We start from the raw sequence: 18,323 nt of genomic DNA on the forward strand, positions 1-18,323 counted from the left end.
TTAGACGATGTACGTACGGTGCAATGTCCGAAGTGAATCAAACTATTTTTAGAACATAATAATGTGAAGAATTTTACTTATCTTAATAATATTATCTAAATATAGGATCGAAACGAAATAAAAAAAATATTACAATGAAAGGTTCGAACATAATCAGTTCTATGTAGATAGACGGTCATTTAGTTCATTACACTCGTGTCTTTTTGATCCATTCATAATACATAGTTTTCTTTTTAATAGTTTGCATATGATGATGCGAATGAATTATAAAACGATTTTATTTACATTGATTATTGCTGTAATAAGTTCTCTATTAACATCATGGAACAATTGTGGATATCCCTTTTTCCTAAGACCACCAGATTGGAAATATCAATTTCAACATAAGGTTAGTAAATCTTTTCTTTTAAATTGATTTTAACCAACAATATATTTATGATTGAAAATTTAAAGCCACATGATTCTGGCTACAATGATTTATGAATGAAATTATTTTTAAGGAAAAAGTGAATAATGAACCTGGATATCAAGAAATAGATTGCTCTATAAATGGTGATTATTCAATCGGATGTCGCAAAGAAGGAGATGAAGTATACATACCATTTTCATTCATTCATAAATATTTTGAAGTAAGTATCACGCAGATATAATGCATATATGGTTTGGCCTTTTAAAAATTTATGCGATATAATACGAACAGATTTATGGTAAATTGGCAACATACGATGGATTAGAAAGATTTGAGTGGTTACATAGTTACTCAAAAATCGTAACTCCCAAGGGTAAATATGATCCTCGAGGAGTATTCATGACATTTGAAAATTATAATGTTGAAGTTAGAGAGAGAGTAAAGTGTGTTAGCGGGAGCGATGGTGTACCAATATCCACGCAATGGGAAAGTCAGGGATATTATTACCCAACTCAAATTGCCCAATTTGGACTGTCTCATTATAGCAAAAATTTAACAGAACCTGAACCTTATAGGAAATTAATAGAGGATTCTGATAAGATAAAACAAGAATGGTCTGTTCCTCAGGGATCTGTTATTTCTCGAATATATGACAAACAAGTTAATAGCTATGTTATGAAATTTGCAACACCTGAAACTAGTACTTCTGGAATAAGTTTAAAACTGGATCATGTATTAGATTTTGTATTAAAATGGGATCTAAACATTAAGGATAATGGTAGCATAACAGTTGCATTACAATCTAGAGAAAAGAAAGATATGTATTATTTGCATTACACTGCAAATAATGTAATGTTATATACCTATAAGAATCATATATATTATGGAATTGGGCAAATTAATCATCAATGGAGACGTTTTACTAGAGATTTAGTTATTGATTTACAAAAGGGATTATATATGAATGATAAAAGTAAAAAGAAACTTTCACGATCTAAATTAAAGGTAACTACATATCATTTAAATAAGCTAATTGATCTAAAAATTTAATAAATAATTCAATTTATATTTTTATTATAGATTGTGAAAATAATGCTTTATGGTTCTGGAATGATTGACAATATTACATTGTCAACGAGCGAGCATATGGAACAATTTTATGATGCTGCCAAATGGTTCGTTGCTAATCAAAATATTACATCTGGTGGATGGCCAAATCCAGTTAGAAGAAAAGTTTCTAACGGTATGGCTACGCTGGAACCTGGATGGTATATTGTGGCATTTTATTTGTACTAATTTTAATACAACGAATATTCGATTGTGCAAAGTTAATATGTTAATTATTATATTAATATAATATATTATTTTAGGTATTCCAGCATGGGTCAGGGACATGCCATTTCGGTATTGGCACGGGCATATTATCATTCTCGAGAAGAAAAATATTTACAAGCTGCAGTCAGAGGTTTAAGGCCATTTAAGTTATCATCTAGTAAAGGAGGTGTAGCAGCTCTGTTTTTAGGTAAATATATTTGGTACGAAGAATATCCAACAACACCACCTTCATTTATCCTTAATGGATTCATATACTCTCTCATTGGACTCTATGATTTAAAAAGTATAGCAACAGGTAAAGATGCGTATGAGGCATCAAGATTATTTAATCAAGGAATGATCTCACTTAAAAATATGTTGACTTTGTATGATACCGGGTCGGGTACAACATATGACTTACGTCATTTTACTTTAAAAATAGCTCCAAATTTAGCCAGATGGGATTATCATTCTACGCATGTGAACCAACTTCTTCTTCTTAATACCATTGACAATGATCCACTTTTTACTGCAACTGCAGAAAGATGGATCGGGTATATGAATGGTAAAAAAGCTGCACATAATTAATTATATTTACATATATTTGTACTTAAAATGACTACAACGCGTCCTAATATTTTTATTAATTCTCGATATAATTTCTTCATTTCTTTGAATTTCACATTCTTAGCGATTTTATTTAAATAACGGCGGCTATAGAACGAAAAGTTATCAGGTACATGCGTTCAATTGTTTTTCTATTCACATATAAACGTTTTTATAAAAATTATAAGTCACACATACACTTGATAATATACATCATTCAGTCATGGATCACCTTTTTTTTTAAATATTTATATATAATTCATTTATAAAAAATATATAGAATATTAGAGGAGAGTAAAACAATAATTAATTTTCAATAGGAGTAATGATAAGTGCTATCAAATAAACTGGTTGTATAAATTAATTTTTGTACAAGTATAATACATGTACTTAAGTAGTGAACTTTAAATTAAAATGCAATCAGTTAATTTCTGCATGAAAAAATACTTGTAATCTTTAATATTTAATATCATTAATAGCAAATATCTATAAGAGCCTTCAGGAGTTATCATATAATATATAAATTTATACTGATATATGTATATATATGCATATATATATATATATATACATATACATATACATATATATATATATATATATATATATCAGTATTATATATTTTAACACACATAAATAGGTCACCAACAAGCAGACATTGAAGTCTTTAATAAGATAAGACACTTTTTTAATGATATTTCTGTTTTTATCACTTTTAATTTATCAAAATGATATAATTGGACTATACGCAAAGGAAAAATATTATGGATATCTTAATAATTCATTTATATATTTAACAATATAACTTTTCTGCATATCCTTGCCTTCATTATTTAAATGTGTCTCATAAAAAGTAAATGTAATCATTGTTTAACGTAATTTAATACTTATTATACCTAGAAAATTAAATTTTTCTTCCTATTAAAATTATTATTTAACATTCCACATGTTGATAATGTGTAATTCATTTTCAATTAATTTGCATATTTATGGCTTATATTTAATTATAAAAATGTTTTGCTATCATGTTTAATATTTTATTGCAAACATAAAAATATGTAGGTAGACAGATGAAAAATATCAATGCAATGTTTAGAAAAACAGGGTAGAAAATAACATTGGTGATAGTAGCATTTAGTGATTGTATATTTTTTTACACTCAAAGCGATTGTAGTAACTCAGGAAATAATTTGCGAAAATTCTTAATTACTATTTTCATGTAAGTATAAAGCTAAATATACTGAGATCCCTTCATTGAAATATAAAAATATTTGAATGTTCTTTGAAATAGAACCTTAATATCATATAAATAAGTTAGATGATAGATATCGCACAAGAGTTATTCATAATTACCAAATTAAGTATTGTTAAATTTCATACAAATTGGTTATATTTATTAAGATTAAATAAAACACATCAATATACATTTTCTTATTATAATAATGTAAATATAAACTTTCTGTAATATAATCTAAGACTGTTATCATCAATCATATTATTAATTGAATGCAATATATATTATACATCTTTTTTATTATGTATTTTATATAGGCTGTGTAACATGGACATGTTTGTAAGGCATGCTTTAAAAATATCTTATATAATCATTTTAGTCAAATAAGTCCCATGTTAAATTATGAAAAATAATAAAATTTTAAAACTACACATACACAGGATATGGCTTACTAATTTTATTATAAAGCACTTATACCATAAATGAAAACAAGGTTGTATGAGTGGTACTTCCTTTATCTTTTGTAACTTTGCTACGTGCATTATTATAAACTTTTATTTTTGTATAAATACCTTTTTAGTAATTTCTACTATTACTTTTTACATTTTAAGCTTATAAACACTTGCTGTAACAAAAAAAAAAAGATTAAAAGGATAAATTAAAATATGATCATTAGTTTATTACATTAATAACTATATTTGATGGGGGAGCGGGTGGGTGGGGGTCGGGGAGGAAACAAAAAAGAGATCAATTAAAAAATATGACAAGATCGTCCATATTATATCTGAAATGGGAAAATATTAATCTGAATACCAATAAATTACAAGTATTCAAAATCTATAAAAATGAAGAACACATTAAGACAGTAAAGCAACTTGTAAATATGATAACATTTTTATTTTTCTAGTTTTTCATAATGAGATGACAATTATCATATGTTTATGGCTTTCTCTTTGTTCCACATTATCTGCTTACGTGCAGATTTTGCAAACCCTCCTAGATTTTTAAAATCAGTTTTAAAATATGTAAAATACAAAAAAATTATGCAGGCTGATATTGGTAATTACAATGTGTACACGCACAATTGAGAAGCATTTGAAATATTTATTGTGTAACATAAAAAAAAAAAAAAAAAAAAAGAAAGAAAAAGAAAAATATAAATAGCTATAGAAGTTTATTTTTATTGTATAAAATATTTAACTCTAATAGATAATTACTATAAGCGAAAGTTAATTGATAGCTATTTTTTGTATGTTCTTCTACAGTATACGTTTAAAGCTTTTATTTTTATATTTGTACGTGTACACTTGTCAATTTATCAGCACATATGCTCGAAGCACAAGTTTAACATTTACATGGCTTTAAAACAATAAGAAAATTTCGTATATGTAAAAACTGGCAATGTATATTTCGTGCCAGAGTCAGACCAGAAAAAAAAACTAAGTTATTGAGTGTGTATGTGTGTGTGTGTATATAACTATATATATGTATCCTTTGAAATGTTGTAAATGGAGTATACTTGTGTAACAAAACAAATCTTTTCAATTCTATCTCATATTATTTATAACAGTATTACCTGCAAATACTGAATAGAAAAAAAAAAAACTGAATAGACAATAAATAGAACAAATACAAAATTATCTATACAATTTCTAGTATCTATTTTTTTTTTTTTATTTATTATAAGAAATTCTAATAAAGTCATTTGATGTGTTATAGTATTACAAATTTCTGTTCTATAGGAAAATTTATTTTTGTTACTATAATCAAAAAAGTAAGTGCATTGTATAATATAAAATAAGGAAAATGCTCAGCCTGCATTATGCAGAAAGGGTCGCGGCATCCACAGTATTATATTTTCTGTGCTACATTTTAGATTTACAGTCTTAGTAAATTACTATAATGTGCATCTACACTTCATGTTCACCTCATCACCGCTACTATATGGTTTTATTATTCATATATTCAAATTGCATGCTTACTCCTATGAATACATCTGTATGTGTTTTACAGGTTCGTGTATACAATGCCTTTGACGAATATGAATAATTCGACACAACACATTAGGTTGGCTTGGCTTGCATTACACATGTTTATTTACCAGAAGCATCATGTTATATCTATTAGTAAAAAGATCGTCAGTTTTTTCACAAGCAATTAACTTTCAATCTAACTTTTTGAATGTATGAGTTTATCCAGTATAAAGTGCGTGTTTCACTTAGAAGTATGATAGGACTGATGCAGAAGTACCAAATTTTACTGAATCGTTCGAAACATTTCTATTATATTCATGCAAATTAAAACTCTAAACAGCTTTAAAGTTAATAAAATTCCAGATATAATAAAACCAAAATTTAGATATGTTTAAAATATGCTTTAAGTTCAGAAAAAAAAAAAAAAAAAATAATCAAATTAGAAAATACAATACAGTTTTATAATAAGAATATGTATTTATATGTGTTGCCTATTAGACAAAAATGTTTAAATAAAATAATAGATAATAGAATAAGATAATAGAAACGATATTATGAAATACTACATGGCACAATCACTGTTGCATCAATCCTATTTTATTATTATTATTATTATTTTCTTTTTTTTTTTTTTTTTCCAGTAGAACAATTTATGCTCCTTTCATACAATCAATTGTGATATTCTCTTAATTAAAAACTATGTCCATTTGACTTTATTCTTTGAAACCTTAAATGATATTATTATCTAGATATAGTATGCTCAATGAACATATTGCTCATACAGTTTTTATTAAATTAATATTCATCAAAGGTTCCAAAGCAATATTAAACATATGCATTTTGTTCGCACTACCTATTATGATTTATTTTACTTTATATTTCTCGATAATAAAAATACAAGCAGTATAATGATGGTTGAAAAACTCAATGTTGCAGGTGAATTTACTTGGTATGTGTATACATTATTGTATTCCTTATGTGTACAATGAATGTTGTGTCTATATGTGGCATGGAACTTGCTCGCATTGAACAAGCATGTATTTTATCTCTTGAAGAGACACCACAAAGAAAGAACAGGTCATATACTGATACTGATGTTGTATCATAAATTATGTTCTGTGGTATCTCTATAAAGCCAGATATTCATTCCCCTACCTTGGCAACTACTTCCTTAAAATTGAACTTTTTATAGGAAGTAGTCTGGTGTCCGCCTAGTGACATGTGGCTCTCCACGTCTTGGTGCTGGATCAAATTGAAGGCTAAAATACAATGATAATAAGTTAGTAACATATTAAAGGCTACCATTGAACATTATATTAAAATGTGATATTTACAATGAATACTTCAAAGCATCATCTAGTTCCATAATTGCAGCTTGATTGCCACAACGATAGCAATAATTAGGAGCAGAGAAAATAGTTACAACATTACGGTCATGACACCTGAAATTTCAAGTGCATAATTAAAGAAATGGCATTATTAAATCAATTGTCAATTCAAAAATAATATTAAAAATTGAGTCAAATATATCGGCAAGTATATTTACCAATTATATCCTTCCATAACCAATTGATGAGCTCTTGATACCAATGTGAGACCATTTGAATGATTAAATGTTTCTGATATATCTTGACCAAATGTATATCCTGCTCCTCGAGGAGAAATACCCCATCCTCCTCTGTCATCGGGATCTGACCATAGCAAATCACACATTGGACCCTGCAAATAACACAATCAAGAGTTTTTATATACATGTAACTTGTTCTATTGCAACTGAACTATTAACTATTAACTGAACTATGTTATATATATACCTCATGTGGGACCTCTTGAAGACGATCTAAAGCTCTTATGTGATCTAAGGTATCAATTGAAGGTGATAGTCCACCATGTAAACAAAATATTTGACCGTCAACCAATGCAGTTAGTGGTAAGTAATCAAATAAATCCGTAAAAAACTTCCATACATTGGCATTTCCATATTTACGTAAGCATTCATCATAGAATCCATATACTTGTGTGATTTGTCTAGATTCATGATTACCACGCAAAATTGTTATTCTTTCACGATATCTCACCTGCAGAAATAATATTATATTTTGAATAAATTTGATAAGATAATTATTATATAAAATTTTGACTTCTATACCTTTAATGCAACAAGCAAAGTAACTGTTTCAACAGAGTAGTAGCCACGATCAACATAATCACCCATAAATAGGTAATTTGTGTCTGGAGATTTACCTCCTATTCTAAATAATTCCATTAAGTCATGGAATTGCCCATGTACATCGCCACACACAGTTACTGGACATTTTACTTCTTGTACGTTTGATTCTTTAGCTAAGATCTCTTTTGCCTAAATATATAAAGAAATTTGATTTTAATATATATATGACGTGTTTAGATAACGAACATGACTCATAAATAAGCATTTTAATCAATATATTTCAATTTCATTTTGACTTCAATCAGAACATGTAATTAGATTTTTCTAATTATTATTTATAATATATATATATTTATGTATGTATGTATGAATGTATGTATTTTATATATATTATATACTTAAATATTCCTAAACTTTTTTATATTTTGTAATATCCAAATTTATATTATCTAAAAAAACAGATCAATTTAATTATGCATTATTGATATTACTTCTGAAATGTAAAAAACTACTTGTAAAATCTTACAATTCAAAAATATATCCACCATATAATTTTTATGGTGTCATTTTTGTGCTAAGAATTAAAAAAATTTTATTTAAAAGGGAACATAATTATTGCAATGCTATTGTTATTTGTTTCGAAGAGTAATAAAATTTTAATTTTTATAAGAAAAAAATTTGAAGCTACTTCAAGCGATAGCAAAAGATCTTAATCATGACTATTAAATTTGTCAAAGAATACAAGTTGTGAAGACAAAAATTTATTTTGGTAACACGTCAAAATATTAAGTAATATTAGTCTCATCGAAAATAAAAAAAGGAAAAAAAAAAAAAACAATTTTGAATACACGTATGACACATCCTTATCATCTACCATAGTGAGGCAATTTGCAGTAACTCTTATCGCTTCCGATTTTGAAACATTTAATAATTTTTATATATAAAATATAAAGAAGAAGTATAAAATTATAAAAGTATAAGAAAAATGAACCGGCTTTTTTACGAACGACATAAATGGCACTAAGTACCTTGTCGCATAGAGTTTTCACTTGGCTTTCTGTCAGTTGTTTGCAGTCATTTAACTGTTCTATCCACTGATCAAGTTCTTTCAGTGACGCCTTTTCCTCCATTTTATAGATTTACACAATATCCGAAAAATATAATACACTTTTAGCACATATAATATAACGCTAAATAAGCTTATCTGTAAACTAAATCATTCGGTTTGACTACAAAAGCTTCTCAATACAAATATTCCTATCGAGCACACACTCACAAAATGGCCGAGCACGAATGCTGATGGTGACGTCATATACGATTCATATGTGCCCCTACTAACTCTATCTTCTCTATCTTCTTTCCAAAACTAAATGGACCAATCAACGTCACTTGATAAATAATTCTTACCAATAGAATTTGAGGTTTGCCGTTGATTTAACTTTCGCTACATAAGTACAAGCATTATTAAATCATATTAATAACAGTAAAAATATTATTTACAGATTTTCGAAATAAAATCTAATCTATACATTTATAAAAATATAATATATTAATAATTGATCTATTATACATGTGCTATTCTTATTTATTAGTTATTATATATTCAAATATTTGTTGATTCTTGCGTTAAATTTTAAATATCGAATGTTGTCGATATAAGTTTATTTGACTTTGTCATTTAATATAATTTTTTATAGAATTTAATATACATTGATATTCATTATTATTTTAAATTACAATAATGTTTATTAATATAATAATGAGGACACATAATCAGAGTTGTCGTTGTATCGTTGTAAAAACTTTTTATGTACGAATTGTATAACGTACTTTATATTTAACCATTCGAAAAGGTAATCATTTAACGATAATTCTTATATTAAATTACGTATCGATAGGTATAACATTTGTATTATTTTATCTAAAATCTGTACGTTATGCATAACGTACGCGTGAGTTGATGTTTTGAAAAATCAATACTTCATTTATACTTACAATAAATTTAATTCGTTTTATATCATTTAAATTTTATACATTTTATCTGGGAAAGAATAACAGAAATAATAACGAGACAAAAAAGTATTTGATTAAAAGATACCATTAATTTATTTTTAATGTCATTATTTGTTATATTATTCATAAAAGTAACAATACATTTATATCATCGATAATAAAATAATTAAAGAATTTACTTTAAACAACAAATAAAGAGTTACATTTAAGTGCTAGATATATTTACTTATTATATATATATACTTATATATATATATATATATATATATATATATACACATATGGAATCATTTTATGAGGTTAATCATAAAAATATATGAAAGCTTATTTATGTATCATATAAAAGAAAAGTTGCTTTATGCAAGATTTTATATAAAGCTAAATTGACATACGTGAATCTTTTTATGATATCAATAACATTACATTTATTACTTTTTATTTTGGGAGATTAATTATCTCCTAGAAAAATATTAAATCAAAAAGTGCAAGATCATTAACAGAATATTTGTGACATTAATGTTATTTATCTTTTTACGTTATTTCCCTTCTATAACATTTCAGAATTATACTTTTTATCTACAAAGTGTTGCATCTAGTTGTACGAGCCAAGGTAACAATAATTTAATTTTACGTCTATAATTTGAATCTTTTGAAACAGGATTTTTTTCTAAGTAGACAGTTTGTAACTTCTTGTTAGCTACTAAGCTCTCCACGGTTATCCAGTCTTCAATCTCATTGTTATTTATCTGTAAATTCATTTCAAAATTAAACAAATGGATTATGTAGATGAATATTAGTAATTATCTATATTAATTCTTACCCAAAATTCCTCCAAATTTTGAAGATGTTGAATATTCTGTATTTTTTTAATTTTATTGTTTGTCAGATCCAAAGTCGTCAAATTTGGACAATTTTCTAAGCCTTCTATACATGTTATTCCATTTTCAGATAAATATAATTGATCCAATTTTGTTAATTCTCCTAAATTTTCAATTTTTGTTATACGATTACTTTGCAGACTTAGCAATTGAAGATTTTGTAAGCTTTCTAGATTTTGTATTTTAGAGATTTTATTTTTGCCAAGAAATAAATTTATTAAATTTGTTAAATCATCTAAATTTACAATCTCTCGTATTTTATTATCACCTAATTCCAGGGTGGTAAGATTTTTTAAATGTGCAAGATTTTCAATATATACAATTTTATTTGACGATAAGAATAATTTATGTAAATTCAATAAATTGTTTAATCCTTCAATTTTTTTGATACGATTAAAAGAAAGATCCAAAAGCCTGAAAAATGTAATAATTGATTCAATTGAAAACGAAAAAAAATGATACTTTCTAATGAAAATATGATATGATATTAAATCAACTTACTCAAGATTCACAAGAGCATCCAAATTTTCTATTATAGTAATTTGATTATCTCTAAGCTCTAATTCAACTAAAGTAGAAAGAGTGTCAAGGTTTTCGATTTTCTTGATTAAATTCCATGTAAAACATAACTTTCGCGTTTTAGTTAATGGTTCCAAGTTCTCTAATTTTGTAAGCCTTGAATGATTGAAATCTAATTCCTAAAATAATATATTATATAGTACATATAAATATATATATATAAAAGTATATATAAATGTGTGTGTATATATATATATATATATATATATATATACACACTTTGTTTCCTTTACTGTTTGTTCAAATACACACTTCGCTATCAGGATCTATAATCAGAATCTTTTCTGTCTCTTCGTTCTCTGCATCATCATCTTGTTGTTCCATTTCAACCGAGCCTTCACTCCTGTCTTCTTCTAAAAAATATACTTTATAATATAACCTAAAATATATATTTGTAATAAAATTGTCCGTTATTAAAGTAAAATTTACCATTATTAGCCATTCTCGATTTTTTTTATGAATGCAATAATATGCTTTTTTTCTTATGACTGATAAAATACGTTTGTTTAATTATAAACTGAATGATCTTTCAGCATTAGCTTCGCAACTTCATAAGATTGAAACAGAAAGTGGAAAATAATTCACTAGATCGTGAAGTAGGTTTATACACTAGTTATTCTGTAACAAGTGCAAACACAAAAAGATTACAACAATTAAACAAGTAATGTATTTGAACACATTGTAATTAAAGTATTGTTTTTGAAGCTTATTAAAAAGAATAATATCAAAAGTAAGCAATTGTAAACATCAACTTCTTAATGATCAATTGGACATATTGTGAAAAACTTACCGTCGATTCTATTAAAAAATATTATCAAGCTTTCTATGAATTTTAATCTCATGATTATAATTTATTACTAATTATTTATGGAAAATATTGACTAAGAAATGGTCTAATGATCATAAATTAAAAATAAGATTAAATATCCAGCAATACGATTAAGGTATTTATATATTAATTTCGACTAATAGAATTATTATATATTAGACTACTATATAATATATAGTTATATATAAATGACATATGTATAGGTAACCAATAAAAGCTTTCCAAATTAATTGTTGCAATTGATATTCGAAAGATGGTAATCATGAGTAGTGGTATTTTTAAGCATTCTTAATCGAAGCTTCGATGTGTCGAGTCGTGAATTCATTGTTGTCCAATTTCGCTAGAAAGTTACATTTTTGACAATTTTTATTCAGTTAAATCTTGAAAAAGAACTCAATCACGTTGTTTTATTTTACTTTATTTTCTTTCATTTTATTTCATTTTATTTTATTTTATTTCTCTTAACTTTGTTCACTCATTTCTAATTATTACGAATGGTTTAGAAGTTTGTGTAGATTATCTGACGATTGTGCTTGTTCTTTGCATGCAGGGTGTCTATTCACGGCGATTCCATAGCAAATGGACATTTGCATATTGCAGTTATGTGCTTCCATTGTGAAAACATAATTGTTTTATGGTGATAATATGTCAAAATCAAACATAAGGAAGATAACAGTTGACCCTACGAAATGTAATACTGACTCTCGTCGACCCAGTGTGTTCGAAAGGTTGGGGACCAAACCAGCAGTGACAGCAACAAGTCAAAATACATCTGATTACTGCAGGAATTGGGCATTGAATGGCAGCTGTTCATACGGGAAAAATTGCAAGCAAGTACACGTTTCATGTATTCTCTATGAAGGAAGAAGATTAAAAAATCTATATTGGTGTGCAATGATCAAGGTGCTGCTGTATTGTTCTTAGATATCTCTTGCAGCTTCTATCTCTTCTGCATCGTATTTAAAAACATTTATAACTTCAAATGGAAAATCAACATCAGCGACATAGAACAAATATAATTTCTTTTTCTTTCGCTTCATGAATAGGTATGCAAACACTCACACACTGATAAGTCCATCCAAGCGCGCGAAGAAGGATAATGCAATTTCAAATACTACAGGGGTAAGTAGTAGATCATTATGATATCATTATGAAATCATTATCGTATTGATCTTATTTTACTTTATTGTTATCTTGAATTTTTCAATCATTCCTGGTCACTTTTGTCATTTTTCTTTCTTTCTTTTTTCTATTTTTCTTTTTTTTTCTTTTTCTTTCATTTTTTGTTTTTTAGCTTGTTGAGGACCCATTTAAACGACTAACTTCTAAAATTGTAAAGAAACCATCGCATAGTCCTGATTTGAATTTAGAAGAGTGGAATCAAACAGATTTAGAATACGAAGACGAGAAAGTTTTAGAAAGGCGTCGGCAGCTTCTGCAACGAGAATTAGAAATACAAATGAAGAAAGATAAAGAAGTTCATGGCAAAGAAAAAGTTAGACAGAAAAAAAAAGCAATGAGTTCATCCTCAAGTTCGCATACCTCGAGCACGTCTAGTAGTAGCAGCAGTTCTAGCAGTGAAGATTCGTCGTCGAGTTCTACATCGGATTCGCGGAAAAAAGTTAAAAAAATGAAATTGAAGCGACATCATAGTGCTTCTACGGACTATGATGAAGAAAAGGAAAGAAGAAGGAAGTAAGTCTTTAATCATTTACATTTTGTCATATAATATCAAGTATTTTGTCAAATAATTTCAGGTAGATCTATTATACATGTAATTTCCATGTTATTAATGTATTTAAATTAATGTAGACTGAAGATAAAAAGGCTTGGGACAAAAAATGACAAACCTGTGACTAAGAAAAAGCGTAAAATCGATGCAGGTTCTATAAAAAAAGATATTTCTGTAAGAGCAAATAAGAAGTGTGCATCAACGTCTTCCTCTTCGAGAAAACATTCGACTGGTAGTCGTGTCAGATCTCCCACAGTACAGGTTTCTACATCGGCAGTTGCATCGACTCCTCCAACGTTATTGGGATCATCGGTGTCGGTAGCTCATCATCTGCCTTCCAATAAAGCAAGAGAAAGAAATAGAAGTGATTCGCCTAAAACGATAAAAGGTAGAGAATCGGAGAAGGATGATAGACATTATAAAAAGTTGAGAGATACTGATGATGTGCCATCGAAAGAAAATATTAAGAACAAGTCGTTTGAAAAGTTAAAAGAACAAGACAAAGAGAAAAATCGGACGCTCGATGAAAAATTGAAAACTGACGATAGATTGAAGGCAAAATGTAAGGAAAAGGACGTCAGATCAAGAACCCCATCGATTTCGGAGAGAACGAAGCATCAGTATAATAAGGAAACTGTATCTACGAAGTCACGACGTAGCCGTACACCGGAAAAACCGTCAAGATCAAAGCGAGAAGTAACACCGTCAAGAAATCAGGAGAGACTTTCATCTTCAAGCAGATCAAGAGATGTGGAAAAGAAGGATCGTGAGAATCATAAGAATGATAAAAATAAGGATAGAGAAGATATTAGAAAAAGCGAACAAGGAAAGCAAAGGCAATCTTCCAGCCAAGACGAGGCACACCGTAAGAATGTTAATAAAGATTTTGACGAGAAATCGTATTTGAATGACAAAGCGCGACAAAAAAGCAGGGAATGTCGTGATAAAGATCATGCGAGAGATGAACGAAATCATACGAGATTTAGCCGTGACCAACGTGATCCACAGCGCGATAAAGAAAAGGATGATACCCAGGAGCGTTGCCGAGAGAGACAAAGGGATAGAGATCGTGAACGTGACAGAGAACGGGAACGGGAACGCGATCGGGATCGTGAAAGAGATCGCGAACGAGAACGCGAGAGGGATCGTGAGAGGGATCGAGATCGGGATAGGGACCGTGATAGAGATAAGGAATCTGTCAAAACAAGAGATAGGGATGTTTCATCTTTGGTGCCATCGGCGTCAATAAGTCTAACAGCGGAGAAAAATTCACGGTATGGCCGAGATAAAGAACGGATCGCGGGTAAAGAAAGCGCTTATGAAAAAGCTAGCACGCGTGATCGTAGAAGCGACAGGGAACGAGAACGATCCGAGACGAAAGCTCTTAACGAACGCGATAGAACTTCATCTCAGCGCTTTGATACGAGATACGATAGAAATGGTGCCGATAAAGATGCATTAAATCGCAAAGCCACCAATTCACCGAGGGATCGCGTTGATCGATTTCCACGTGAAAGATCGTTAGATAAAGTTCCTCTTCTTGAGAAAACTGTACATCCACCGTCGACAGCGTCGTCTGCACCATTGTTACCACCGGTCCCTTCGTCCGCAACTTCGTCTTCATCGGCAGTAGCAATAACACCTGCTTTATCTGCTTCGCGCGATCACTTGATCGATAGAGTGGACACGGCTCATTACGAAAGAGATCGACATCGAAGATTTAGTACAAGGTACGAGCGTGGACATGGCTCTGAACACGATAGGAAGGAATCAAGGGTTACGCCAACTAAATTAGATCGTGTGGTAGAAAGGAGGGATCCTAGCCCACGACGAGCAATTGAAATTGAAAGAAGCTTTAACAGAAATTATGGAAGACTCGGTGCGGATCATTGGGAGGATCAGGAAGAATCTAATCCACATTTAGATTATCGAGATCATCATGCACACGAAGACGATAGAAGAAAAATAATTGATGGTAGAAGATACGACAGCCCGTTCGACGAAAGACGAGGGATTCGCGAGGAAAGATCGAGAGATTCGAGATATGTTGTGCAAACTGGCGATAGATCCTCATTCGACGATCATCGTCATCATCATCATCATCACAGACATCCCATTTATAGTGGAGATAAATTACGTACCGGTAGTACCGCATTAAGGTACATTTCATTTATTTTCCATACCAATTATATATAATATAATTAAATAGGATAAATATTTGTTGGTATATAAAATTTGCATTATAGAGACGAAGCTGTGCCCAATGACGATTGGGAGGGACATCATCGAGAAGTTGAACATGGCCGAGATAGATCTTACACAGCCGTTGATTGGGAGGAGAGAGAATGGAGAGCAAGAGCACTCTGGGGTAGTAGGGACAGTCTTCCACGTTCGGAGGCTCACGATGATGAATGGGCCCAGCGATATGAAAATTCTTTGTCTGATTGGAAAGCTAATGAAAATCGAAAATGGGATAATCAGCCCGTACATATTCGAGGTCACTACAGAAACGAACGATCTAAAGAAGTTGAATTAGGAGAATCAACATCGCACAAGTATTATAATGTTTTATTTGGCTCTCTGTGTGCGTGTGTATCGGACGCACGCGCGCTCTTAAATCATAATAACAATTAACATTTAATGTCTTCTTTAATTGTGTTACAGTAAAAGACGTCCGTATGCAAATCCAGAAATCAGGGAAGAATGTCCAGTTCATACCTCTAAACAAGCGTCTCTCTATGGTAGCATGAAGGAAGAACCAATTAATAAGAAACTAATGGAACTTGCCGAAGGCAGGTTACACACAAATCGGGAGAAATCCGTAGAGATATATCAGAAAAAAAATACACCAAGGGAGAAATCTGAAGTGAAGGAAACGCATTTACCTGAACCGAAACGTTCTTGCATTGAAGAATCTTTACAAACTCTACATACAGAAAGTGATCTCAGTGACATTAGCGATGATCCTGATGATATTCTGAATATGGAGGAAGAAGTTACGGTATGTGATTAATTTGTATAAACTACATCTAATAATAGAATAAATTAATATTCATGTATTTCTTTTTCTTTTTCTTTTCTTTTTTTTTTTTCCTTTTTCTTTTTTTCTTTTTCTTTGCATTCAGGATGCTGAATCAAACAAATTACGATTAATTAAAAAGACCCCTGAGACTGTGCAGAAAGAACAGCAATCTGTCATTCCAGAAACAGCTCAGCCATCACCTAAAGAATCCATAGAAGATACTGTATTCAATGCAAAAGGAAAAGATAATACTGTTACTATGGCATTTAGGTAATGAAACGATTTCGCGAAAATCTTATACGAGCTTAAATTTGTGAGATTAATGAATCATTGATAGTGATACTAATTTAATCTCCAGAAATATGGATGACGAAAATATGGAAACAATGGACTTTGAAGAAATATCTGATGGCGAATTAGAAGAGGATATTAAAACAAGTGGTAAAGGTTTAGGTGATGCTTTGGGCGTTGACTGGGAAAGCTTTGTAAAAGAAATGCAACCACGTCGGCCTCTGTCTTCTGGGCAACATAATGCAGAAAATCGTTGGCAGTGTAAAGCAATTTTTCACAGAATTGGTATATCTTTCAAATATGCTGGTGAAGATACTATTAATAAATTCTCTCAAAAATATGGGAAAGAAGGTCAGTTATGTAAAAAGCTTTAAACTCGTATAAATAATATATTTCTGTGCATACTCATACTGTTTTCATATTCTTTAAATAGATCATACTGATTTATTCTTGGATAATGTAGCATTAGTTCACACGGCATTAACCAGAAATGAATTCTTACGTAATCTTAGTAACAATCTATTGCCGTCCATGGATGATTTAGTATATAGGTAAGAAAAATATGTGCATGAATTATACAAAATAATTGTACAATTGTTTATACGCGCACGCACATACACACGTACGTACGTAAATTATATCTCTCTTTTTTAACTTGCCTTAATTTTTTCTTATGATTTCTTTTGCAGACATGAAAATACAACTAATGACGATTTGGAATATGATATAGAAGCTCTAAAGCCATGTACAACATTATACGAAACAGCAAAGTGTTTGTTACAGCAAGTAATTTGAAACATTCTACTATTTGCTGATTATAACTCTTACTGTAAATTTGTATCACTTATACTTTTTCATGCGCAACGTGGAAATACACGCATGTATCATTGTTTATTAATCGGACTCAGTATTAATAAGCATTGTGCAATGAGCATTAAGCGATAAGCTTGCGATGAAAAAAATTCCTTACACAAACAGACAATATAGGAAACTAGACAGAGAATAAATTTTACAAAGCTAAGAAATGGAAATGTGCTTAAGAAATGTCAAATATGCTGATAAAAATGTATTGATGTAAAAAAATGTCTAGCTGTATTATCGCTGGAACTGTAATTTTGAAAATCTATTATCTGTTTCTATAGTCTGCTGTAACATGTATCGTTATGTGCAAAAAATTGGATTGATACCACAAAGAAATATAAAAAGGCCTGATTGAATATATTAATGTCACACATGTATACAGATTTGTATGAATATGAAAAATTCCTTCACC

General features: G+C 29.5%; 4 protein-coding genes across 11 annotated transcripts; 2 read left to right on the top strand and 2 right to left on the bottom strand.

Moving 5' to 3' along the window:
• Nucleotides 1–4: 4 nt before the first annotated feature.
• Nucleotides 5–4,005, top strand: LOC124429623 (D-glucuronyl C5-epimerase B). Of its 2 annotated transcripts, XM_046975151.1 has the most exons (7): nt 5–141; nt 241–388; nt 501–629; nt 701–1,414; nt 1,490–1,677; nt 1,780–1,931; nt 2,166–4,005. In XM_046975151.1, exons 2-7 carry the CDS (start codon nt 248–250, stop codon nt 2,309–2,311), a joined length of 1,470 nt encoding a protein of 489 aa, XP_046831107.1. In that variant the 5' UTR covers nt 5–141; nt 241–247; the 3' UTR covers nt 2,312–4,005. The 2 variants fall into 2 exon arrangements, with proteins under 2 accessions (XP_046831107.1, XP_046831106.1); XM_046975150.1 differs by having other exon boundaries at nt 1,780–4,005.
• LOC124429628 (serine/threonine-protein phosphatase 2A catalytic subunit alpha isoform) lies at nt 2,308–9,002 on the bottom strand. 2 transcript variants are annotated; one of them, XM_046975164.1, is made up of 7 exons: nt 8,735–9,002; nt 7,686–7,895; nt 7,351–7,614; nt 7,083–7,255; nt 6,871–6,978; nt 6,692–6,795; nt 2,308–4,188 (listed from the first exon to the last, which is right to left on the bottom strand). In XM_046975164.1, the coding sequence occupies exons 1-6, from the start codon at nt 8,834–8,836 to the stop codon at nt 6,723–6,725; spliced, it is 930 nt and encodes a 309-aa protein (XP_046831120.1). In that variant the 5' UTR covers nt 8,837–9,002; the 3' UTR covers nt 2,308–4,188; nt 6,692–6,722. The 2 variants fall into 2 exon arrangements, with proteins under 2 accessions (XP_046831120.1, XP_046831119.1); XM_046975163.1 differs by lacking the exon at nt 2,308–4,188 and having other exon boundaries at nt 4,439–6,795.
• A 1,122-nt stretch (nt 9,003–10,124) lies between these two features.
• Nucleotides 10,125–11,794, bottom strand: LOC124429299 (protein phosphatase 1 regulatory subunit 7-like). 3 transcript variants are annotated; one of them, XM_046974403.1, is made up of 5 exons: nt 11,606–11,794; nt 11,429–11,526; nt 11,099–11,295; nt 10,540–11,011; nt 10,125–10,465 (listed from the first exon to the last, which is right to left on the bottom strand). In XM_046974403.1, the coding sequence occupies exons 1-5, from the start codon at nt 11,616–11,618 to the stop codon at nt 10,292–10,294; spliced, it is 954 nt and encodes a 317-aa protein (XP_046830359.1). In that variant the 5' UTR covers nt 11,619–11,794; the 3' UTR covers nt 10,125–10,291. The 3 variants fall into 3 exon arrangements, with proteins under 3 accessions (XP_046830359.1, XP_046830358.1, XP_046830357.1); XM_046974402.1 differs by having other exon boundaries at nt 11,429–11,529; XM_046974401.1 differs by having other exon boundaries at nt 11,429–11,541.
• A 164-nt stretch (nt 11,795–11,958) lies between these two features.
• LOC124429296 (zinc finger CCCH domain-containing protein 13-like) lies at nt 11,959–18,288 on the top strand. Of its 4 annotated transcripts, none has more exons than XM_046974392.1 (11): nt 11,959–12,120; nt 12,556–12,835; nt 13,052–13,127; nt 13,300–13,700; nt 13,818–15,896; nt 15,984–16,292; nt 16,402–16,738; nt 16,863–17,029; nt 17,118–17,401; nt 17,484–17,601; nt 17,740–18,288. In XM_046974392.1, the coding sequence occupies exons 2-11, from the start codon at nt 12,651–12,653 to the stop codon at nt 17,843–17,845; spliced, it is 4,062 nt and encodes a 1,353-aa protein (XP_046830348.1). In that variant the 5' UTR covers nt 11,959–12,120; nt 12,556–12,650; the 3' UTR covers nt 17,846–18,288. The 4 variants fall into 4 exon arrangements, with proteins under 4 accessions (XP_046830348.1, XP_046830347.1, XP_046830349.1 ...); XM_046974391.1 differs by lacking the exon at nt 11,959–12,120 and adding an exon at nt 12,291–12,406; XM_046974393.1 differs by lacking the exon at nt 11,959–12,120 and adding an exon at nt 12,293–12,352.
• The last annotated feature ends 35 nt before the right edge of the window (nt 18,289–18,323 follow it).

The sequence above is a fragment of the Vespa crabro genome, chromosome 15 (genome assembly GCF_910589235.1).
Source record: "Vespa crabro chromosome 15, iyVesCrab1.2, whole genome shotgun sequence".
NCBI classification, from domain to species: Eukaryota; Metazoa; Arthropoda; class Insecta; order Hymenoptera; family Vespidae; genus Vespa; species Vespa crabro.